The sequence below is a fragment of the Trichoplax adhaerens genome, genomic scaffold, assembly GCF_000150275.1.
Source record: "Trichoplax adhaerens TRIADscaffold_8 genomic scaffold, whole genome shotgun sequence".
In the NCBI taxonomy this organism is placed as follows: domain Eukaryota; kingdom Metazoa; phylum Placozoa; class Uniplacotomia; order Trichoplacea; family Trichoplacidae; genus Trichoplax; species Trichoplax adhaerens.
Genome location: NW_002060950.1, coordinates 1,180,186 through 1,190,998, shown reverse-complemented (window position 1 = coordinate 1,190,998; position 10,813 = coordinate 1,180,186). Strand labels below are relative to the sequence as shown.

Genomic DNA, 10,813 nt, shown 5'->3' with positions numbered 1-10,813 from the left:
ATAGAATGCAACATGGAGATTAGCTTCTTGCTGTGATATTGTAGGTATTGAAAAATTGTTTCTAGGAATCAGTGTAGTCGTAATGATAGTGGGTAAATGATGCATTATTATCCTCACGACAGCTATAACGGGCAAATACTTTAATGAAGGTATTATGATTTGTAAGTTGATACGACCGAATGCTCACCGATTAATGCATGAAACAATGATTTACTTGTATATCGTCGGAATATCCTTCAACGGGTAAAAATGATAGAATTACTAAAATGTTCTATAGCGACCTTCAACGGTATTTCGAAAGATAAACTTTTTCTTTTATAATTGAGCTCCAAGAGAGTAGCATTAGTCATGCAATAAGAATTGTGAACAACATCCTGCCACAACTGAATAAATAATTTAATCATTTATTTGATTGGCTGCGGCTGTCATCGTACTCTACAAAAAGGACAGTAATATAGAAATCCTGCTGACGTACTATTTATTCAACGGTATAATAAATCATTTCATTCCAGTTAATTATTAAAGGATTTCGAAAGGTCAAATTTTAAATTATTATTGTTGTAAAACACATATTTAAGAAAGATTTACGCTAGCCAATGTTTTAACCAAAAATAACTCTAAAATGAAAGTAGTATCGAAAGACCGGTTGAGGAAACAATAAACAGTTCTGATTTGTTCAGCCAGGAGCATATTACTTACATAATTAGAATTGATCTAAGCTAACTGAAAAATTTTTAATTAGAAACATGGAAGAAATAAGTAATTAGTAATGATTAACGTTTACAGGAATCTTAATCTAGCGTTAAGTAATAATTCAAAAGTTTAAATTGTTCGATTTTTATAGCAATAGAGTAGAAATAACCGAAAATGGATAATCATGTTTCGGATGTGAAATATAGAAGCGAAATAAATCAATAAAAGGCATTTGACACGAGCAAGAAAATTGAAACGGAGTCTTCATCTGCAAGTTTATTCATTAATATTAAATTACGGGTATAGCCTCTTAATATTTATTTTATATCCCACAATCCCTATAGCATGGACGATATAAAGCAGCCAATTTTTTCTATTAGTCGATGACAAGTAATGTGTCAATTCACACGAACCATATTACAGCATAAAATGGCTTAAGACAACTCATACTTTGTTACGAAGAAATACTGCTGGATCCTTATCTTAAACTAATATAATCCTGAAATGTTAACCATAACACAGTATTAAATAGTGTGAGAACCGATTTGTTCCTAAAAATAAATGATTGCAATTAGCATAAACTATTCCTCAAGTTGATAAACTTGAATTGTATGGCGATATTGTGGCTGTTAAGATACATTAATCAATCGAAATGTATAACTTTGTGACAATTAGCATCCATAGCCTTACTTTCGTTTTGATTGAAATAAGGCTTGAACTATTTTGTGGGACTGAAACTGGCTTTAGTATAGGTCAAGCTAATCACCATTATTTACTCTTGGTATAAAAGCTAATAGTCTTCCAACATGCAGATTGTTCTCAAAAGCATCTAGATAACGTGCATTACATTAAAAGATTGATTATTACCGAAAATCTCCAGGCTACATCATTCTAGTTTAGCCATTAGCTTACAAATTAATTCTAAATCAGGATTTCTAGTTGAACTATTTCTATTTTTTCGTTAATACCGAGCTATGCTTTTTTTACTGGTATTTCTTAGGATAGTAAATCCCACTTTAAGTAGCATTTAAGAGATTTTCATTTTAAGTTCTGTAAAATAAATTTTACTCCAAGAATTTTTAAGATATTTTCCGTTCAATTTCAGATAGTTCTCATCATTATTCTTCTTAAATTAATAATTAAACGTAAATCTAACTGTTTCAGAGATGATTATCATTTGCATTATTTTGGAAATTCAATTGACTAGCAATAAGCACGGTCGATATGTAAGAGTTGCAATTGACAAATAAATGCCCATCATCCATTTGAATTATTTATAAAATCACTTGTCCTTAATAGGTTAAATTACAGATACATCGTACAGAAAGTATTGGTAATTTGAGGTACTAAGAACCTAAGCACTAAAAATTGAATAAATTGACTAAAATTTTTGTTTCCTTGAGCCACGATGCTATTAATTAAGAGGTTTCGACTAAAATTAAAATAGTTTTTCATGGCAATAGATAATCTACGAATGTATGAAGCAACATTACATAACGTCAATTTTATATGACAAGAAGCGTCTGAAATTAGGCGGATATGCTAATAATTCTTATTCGGCGAACCAAATTGTATAATTTTATATTACAGTTCGAGTTAAACTATCAATATCTTTCAGTTATTCGTACTTAAGTACTGGCACAATCTTCATCGATCGTTTGATACTTTTACGAATAAAAACACAAAGTCTAGACTGTGTCAAAAAAATAATTCATAAATTTTGTACTTAGAGCAAATTTGATTGCTTAAAATAAGTATTATTACGTTTTCGTAACAACATTATAGAAATTGAAACTTGAAGGTGAAAAATATCACCAATAATCAATCATTAAGCCAAACAGATATTGGCGTTCAAAGCTTATAAGAGGCTTGTCAGTCCGAAAAAATGGCATTATCAGTGTATTCTTGCTTACTAAGGCCAGCCTGGACGTCCTAGCACACCTCCCTATTCGGCCTAGCTACTTACATTGATCCAGAGTTACTATCAGTGTATTAGATATAAAATATGACGTAAATTAGTTCTTTGCGCAAAAAGCACATAAAATAGCTTTTCCTTCTCTTTGGCACTAAAGTGACTTTCTTCATCAATAATTGCTAGAATCTGTTAATAATTTATTTATCAATTAACAGTAACGACAAAAGAATCTGGTATACTAGATGGCAGATAGATAGGATTGAATTAAATTAATTATTAGTTCAGCAATGAATTAATTAGATGCAGTGTCACGGTTTCCGTATTAAATAATAATTCTTTGTCAACAATTTTGCGAATTATCGCATTTTTATATCTGGAAATTGGTTTAAAAAGCAAATCAACTTAGATACTCGATACTGCTTCAGTTAAAGCAATTAAACTATTGTAATTATTCCAGATAGATTCTTAATTGGCACAGTTGAGCTATTTTTAATATAACACTGTGTAAATGAGTAAAAATTAAGTAACCAAAATTTCAGTAAAGTAGAGGCTATGGTTGGAAAAAATGTTTACATTGGAGACTGTTAGTAACTGTTTTTCGCCAGGATAAAACCTGATACAGGCACAATTTTCGGTTATGCAGTATATAGGTTACGGCTGATGTCCGAAATTGGCCGATAAAGATATAATCGGCACCGCCTTATTTGAAACATGCAAATTGTGAAGTGACTCCCAGACTTACTATACGAGTAATCAATAACCTATCGTCATTGATTCAAATTAGGAACTTTACGTAAACTTAATTAATCATCTATAAGAATTAAATTTAAAATCAGTTACCTAACGTATTCTACGGTCGTATACTTTATGCAGTGAAGAGAGCAAATAGCCTCTTTGAAATTATTTTAAATTTTCAGTTTGCATCAGTGTCCCAAGTTTCAAGTCTCTTGAATGTCATCGCCTAATTATCGCCAACAAGAATTAAAAGCTACTTTTAATTTCAAGGAACCGTTTCGATTTTATACATTTTCTGAGATACTTTGCAAATCAAAACGATACACAATAGCCTTTTATCGTTCACAAAAGCTACTGTTTAGGAAAGAAATAACTACAAATTTGCCAACCCGCAACTACTTATTTCAATTCATTCCTGTAACGAATCTGACACAAAAAAACTACTTAAAATAGTATTAGCTTTAGATTTCTTACTGAAGATATCCGAATGTAGTGGTAATAGCTGAAGCATCTAGGATTTTCAAATCATTATCAATCTTTCAAAGCACAATTTAAATCAATTATACAATTTAACTATCGCTAACTAGCACAAACTAGCACTAACTACTACCATCAACAAATTATGGACGTAATTTTAGGTGAATAAGGAAAATTCTATTTTTAAGCTAACTTAGTTATTTGATTCTGAAAATAATCAATTGAAAGGATATCTCACAGACGTAAAATTTCATAATTCAGGGTTATATCTTGATATGAATAATTGATAACGATAATTAAATAGTATGATCTAATGTATTCTAATCTTCAGGTTCATCTCGCGTACTGTATGCGTACAGTTGTCATTTTTACCCTTCATTTCCATTATTGCGAGGCTTTCGCATTTAAAGAGTCATCTAATAATAGTTTTTAAATGATACATAGGTTATAATCTTCAATTGCATAATTTTCTATAGAACGGTTAATCGCATGGTGATTAAATTTTCCAGTTTTGAAAATTACTGCCTATTTTAGTATTTTCTACCGTATTTTATGATCGAAGTTGCAACCGAGAAAATATTTAAAAACTTCTAACTAAATTATAATATATCTACAGTAGTTATTAATTAAATAATAATGTGCTAGCATATTTGAAATACATCATAATACATAACGACAAGCGCTTAGAAGTAGAAAGAGCCATAAAATCTTTAATGTATCTATTTTACAATAGTAAGTTTATATTAGCTAATGATCTATAAGATTTACGATCTTTATTCGAATTTAACAACTCTGTAGGGGGCCGTAGCTAAATTTTTAAATGTAATCCAGACTTGATTTAAATTAAAAAAATTATATTAATTATACCCATACTTAAGTTGATGTAGGACCTGTAGTAATGAAAATAATGCAATACCTGAGGATAAAAGCTAGCTACGAATAATTCTGGATTTATTTATCGCTTCAAATATAGTTCTTTTGGCTTTAAGTGTGACTTAAACTTTTCATCATTTGTTTCATAAGTTGGACGTTCCAAGTAATTACCGGTTTAATGTAAAGGATCGGTAGTACTACTTCGGATGTAATACGATAACGGCAACAGCTGTATCTATTATTATGTTGTACATAAACAATTATTATCTTCTACTTCATATAATTATTAGTACTTTCTAGTAAAAATGATTTCCATCATTTTCTGGTATCATTAATGCTATAAAGTTCGGAATCTAATCCATCCTATAGTAAATTTCATGTTCCATGAACTATGCTAATTTCGGAAAACCAGTAATTACGTAGCAGATGATTAATTATTGATTGTTGTAACTAAATTTTAAGTTCAAATTAAGCATTAATTCATCCGTATCCATATGCTTTATATATAATCATAAAATATATACTGGTTTACCGTAAAAGTATCAGCCGTTTAGACTGTTAGTATAGAATTAGACTATGCGTAAGCACTGAAAACACGTACTCTAACTAGCATCACTATTTCCTGAACAGGACTAAAAGCGAATGAGCTGCATACTGCCCATACGTCGACAATGCTAAGATAGATTGTGATATTCCTCTTTTTACAAGTAGAGTTGATTCGAAGGTCTCATATCGATTTGCGGGATATTAAAGGTATATTAAGCAAAATTGTAGTACTTATATACTGATATAATTTAAACAGTCTATTAATATAATTTAATTAATGCAATTAGTCTAGAAATATTGGATTGAAGCACTGTTAATAAACGAAAAATCCGCATGGTAACTCTTCTCGACGATAATATCGAAGATATACGGCAGACAATATATGAAATTGCGGATAAAATTACATTTAATATGTTGTTAGCATCGCAGAAGCTTGTTATTTTTTATTTCGATGAATGCAGCACAGTAAGTTCTTAAGGCAATGACCAATCAGCTATAATATACGGTATTATCAATTCTGAAGATAAATGACATATATTCCTATTATTTAAAGAAGGAAAGTTGTCTCCTAGAAGGCTACATCTATCTTTACTATAAGGCAAGCCATATGAGAAATAATTTATTTTGCTTTCTCAAATTGCTCTAAAGTAGTTCTCCAAAGTTTGTTATTCATACTTGGAGATCAGAGTGCATTATTAAAATGATTTATAGAAACGTGATATTTATAAATAAATAAATAATGCAGATAGCGTCTACTTAATGGGTTTATGTCAGGCAATTGTATTTTAACTATTCATTTTTGAACGCTTATTCGTTAATTTCTATTTTTCATCACCGTAATAGATTTGAAAAATAATCAATTGTGGTGAAAAAGCATTATCGCTAAGCTCCATGACTTTAGAAAATTTCTTTAAGTAATTAATACCACTTATACGATACTATCATTACATGCGATATTTGAGGATATAAACATCATATTGCCTATTTATAATAAACTGATGCGGTATCAATTTAGATTAAAATACGATATAACCTTAAAACCTGCGAGGCACTGGATAGTTACTGGGATTTGCTTTGTGAACTTATAGATATCGATTTTTTATATAAAAGTCACTAAAATTGATCTATAGCACCTATTAATAGCAACACCTTGCTACAGAAATATGTGGATAATGCTGATATAGAGTCAAGGATTACTAATCCATGGTAGAGGCACAGGTTAGGTGCTAAAGGACCTAGCGGTTGGGATAGGATTTTCTCAGAAAGCTGTATATTTACCGACATTTCTATCATTCTTGTCCAAGCTACGAGTTATTCCAGGAGTATGTATGATGTGCTTAGATTTCTATCCTTCCTGACTGATCTTTATAACTACTTTTGCAACAATATAAGATTATCTTACACAGCTCTACATTACATTCCCATTCAGTAATTCTACTAGGTGCTCCTTAACTTGCTAATCTAAAGAGAGCTTAGAACCTTAGTCCCTAGCAGGCGCAGCTAAGAGACTTTAGACAAATTTTTTCAATTTAAAAGAGCAACATACATTGTTTATTAAAATTAAAATAGTAGCAAGGCCTAATGTATAACTAAAATTACAATAATTTTACTTAATAACTTGAACTTATTATAAAGCATGATTATATCACATTTTTCCAATGCCAAATAAGTAATAATGTCGTACAATTTACGTATGATAAATCTAACTGTAGTGTAGTCGATGACTGCAGAAGCCATACTGTAGTAACTTAGCAGTTGGGCAAAGGGAAGTGACAAGACGATGAGCTAGGTATCTCAAAAATTGAAACTAATCTCGTAAACTATAAATATGTTTGGATCCTGCCGCATCATAATACCGGCGAGCTAAAACTATTTGTTGGATTATAATTTGTGAGAGATATTTTTGCAATTAATAGTAACACATCCATGTAGATTGTAAATTAGGATCACTGATTATTGTGGGTATCTCAGATATATTACAGTATTGATTTTTATTTATATAGCCATTTTTACGTTATTACGTAAATAAGTGATTACTGAAAACCATTTATAGCGTGAATTATCGTAAAACGGTCTTTGGTGCCGACAGTTGCTTATTATAGCTAAAAGACTATATAGTACACAGTTTACCAGATCATAGATATGATTCGTGATTCAGACGGCCAAGAGCAATAATGCTTTCTCGTATTCTTATAGCTCGATTTTTTTTACAGCTTGTGATTATTTGGTGTATCAAAAGTTATATCCTAATATTTCGATCGTGTTTTAAAAGCTTAAAGTACCTGTACTTTGCAAGAGACTGTAATTAAGAACGTGAAACTTGAACAAGCTCAGCCTCAAATATAGTAGGAGCGATACTAATGTAGAAATTATAAGAATTGAGCGTACTTCCTTATAGATATTATGCTCTTATTTGACTTTACGGTAACTGTTCATTTGTTATTACTGAAGAAAATATTGATTTTTACTATGGATTACAGTGTCTCGCAAATTTGCAGTAGTCATATGCTTATAACCAATGAATAATGCTAGGATGATCAAGATCCGTTCAAGTTTTGCTATATCCTTTAAATGCATTTACGAAATAAACGAATTAAGCGACGACGACTAATCATTACCAGCAATTCCGAAAGGTATATTTTGATGTTTCTGTAGTAATCGCTGTCATTACATAATGCACATTGCACCACAAAACAATAATTAACTAAGATAATGAATTAACATTAATCTTTAATTATATAGTAAACTAAGTTGATTATAAAAAAATTGGATGTTTTGCTATGTAATATCATCAGTTGACTCCACTGCAAGCTAATTGTCAACACCTATAGTCAAATTAGACGATTTAATCTCGTCAAGATTGATACTATCACAAGCCTTGCCTTATGAGATCATAATTAATATCAATTTATCATTGAACAGCATTATGAATAAATTATAGCTTAATAAGGAAATTAATTTGTTTGGTATCACTTATTTGAACAGAGGAATAATCGACGCGATAACTCTAACAGTGAAAAAATAAAAACTCTAACAACTACATATCAGCACGTAATACAGTAATTTCTTTCTCAAAGAGTGAAAAACTTTGAAATAAACTATTAGCGTTATTATGATTAAGACGCTTTACTCACAAATGATATGAATTAGGGCTATTTTACGCTACTATCTGATCTTATTAGACTATAATCGCGTTTGGCATATACAGTAGGTAGATAGAATCACTGTCAATCTTTTTTTATTACGTGGAATTTATTACAAGACTTATATTAGGATTATTGAATATTGCAGTCTATAAATTCACAGGCAAGTTAATGTGTTGAACAAAACTTGGGGATTATTTGCTATAACAGACCGAAATTTATCATAACTATTCAGGAACAGGCTCATTGAAAGAATACATAACATACTTCAAGACATGAATTAATTGTAGATATTGATTGATAATATAATCAATTTAAAGAAAGAACATTTTTAATGGTGCAAAAAATTGACTAAAACTCACTCATACCATATAAATTAGCTTGAGTTAATTATTATATTATTAGAATGTTGCTGCTGCAAGTGTGACTGAGAAAGTTTATAAAATAAATTTGTGGTTTAGCCTGTTATGGTATTTCTTTCAAATAACATAAACTAGGGGATATTGGTTATAACAAAACAGAACATTTCATGTATATTAATCAATATACGGTTAGACTTTATAAATAATAGACATCCTAGCTTTTAGCTCATTATGTAGGATAGGAAGACAGAAAGAAAGTGTGTATATTTATTACAATTTGATTCAGGAATAAATTGGATATAGAAGCGATCTATAAGCAAACTTTAGTTGATTACTTTGCTACATTACGAAGTTCTAGAAAACCCTGATTACCTCCAGCCTTTGTTGGCTTAACTCGCGTAAAGTTATCTTTGCAACAAATGACTGATATATAGCCCTTCTTAAGCCTAGGATTGACAACAATATACGTAACAGGATTGAGAGCACTGTTTAAATTAAGTAAGTAACCAACAATAAAATACCAAACTGGCTCAATATCAACGCCATTCGCTGCCAACATCGTAACAATAATTGTATAAGGTAAAAAACAGACGACATGCTCAGCCAAGATAATAAACATACGCCGCGCGACAATCTCTTCCCTCCGCGATAACTTTTCCGCAACGTCAAGTTTCTGTCCATCACTTAGATCACGCTTAATGTGGTGATGATTTCTTTTCATCTTTGCAAAAATATTTCCGTAGCAAAACGACACCACGGATAATGGTAATAGAAAATCTGCTACTAGAATGTATATCGTATAGGAATAATATTTCTTATCTAAACTACGTACACAAGTACATTCCGTAGGTTCATAGATATAGCGGCTCCATCCAATAATAGGCATTAAACAGCATGCAGAGCTGTAGATCCAAACGCAAGCGATAGTCAAGATGGAATGCTTACGCTTAATTTTTCTGCCCAAATTGCAGACAATTGCAAGATAGCGAAATACAGCTATGACTGTTAACGTGTATACAGTCGCAACGTAACAAACACAATTAATAAAGCCCACAAATGAGCATAGAATTGCACTTTTCGGCCAATTATACGAAGTTAGACCATAAATAAATAATGTATCTTTAATTCCTCCAGTTAATAAATCAGTTATAGCTAGATTGATGATAAATAGATTGGAGGTTGTGCGTAATGATGCATGTTTATAGAAAGTTAAAAAGACTAGCATATTTCCCAAAATTGTGATTAACGATAGCACACTATAAAGGCCGATGCGAATATAGCGATCTCGAGCTGTTAAAGAGACATTTGCAATCCATACGTTTTGAAGAGGGTGATAATCTGCGATAAGATCCGTACTTAAATTTTGCCACTGTATAATAGAAGAAGAAGAATATAGTTGGTCAGACAATTAGAGACATGAAAGACAAATGGAATCAAAATTGAAATAGATATTATCGAGACATATTTATGTAGAGTATTGTAAATATAACATTTTATGATAACACCCTTATTCAAAGGGAATATTGCGTCATCATGGATCAAATTCTCCAAAGATTTTTTATCCATTTAGACACATGATATTGTTTTGAGCTGCAATATCGTTTGCAAACAACGAAATAAGAACATATATAGCTGCATTTTTTTCCATCCGATTTAAAATTTTATTTACTACCCAAAATATTCTTTGAGCTTGTCAAATACGGGTAATCATATAATGATCATAAAAGTCAACTACTTAAGTCACTTAGCGATAGTCTTGTAAATGATCCTTCTGTAAAATTTATAATGTTTCGCTTTCTATATTAACCTTTAGCTTATTGTCACAAAAAAGAGTATATGCTATCTATCGATTGGACATGCTTAAAGATTATTTTGGTTTGGAGATAAAATTTTAAATCAGAGAGAAAATGAACCGTTCTGTAGTTCTTATTTAGTTGTTTGTAAACGATATCATAACTCGTAATACTATCATATGTCTAAATGGATAAAAAGCCTTTCGTATGATGTATTACACAATAGTAATGTTTGCTAGAGTAAATTATAAGAAAGAAAAGGAATAAAATTGCTAA

The 10,813-nt window shown here is 30.7% G+C and overlaps 1 protein-coding gene across 1 annotated transcript; it reads right to left on the bottom strand.

Annotated features, from left to right (window-relative positions):
• Window positions 1–9,075: 9,075 nt before the first annotated feature.
• On the bottom strand, window positions 9,076–9,969 carry TRIADDRAFT_58557 (uncharacterized protein; the record flags this gene model as incomplete). Its single annotated transcript, XM_002114542.1, has 1 exon — window positions 9,076–9,969. The coding sequence occupies one exon, from the start codon at window positions 9,967–9,969 to the stop codon at window positions 9,076–9,078; it is 894 nt and encodes a 297-aa protein (XP_002114578.1).
• Between the last annotated feature and the right edge of the window lie 844 nt (window positions 9,970–10,813).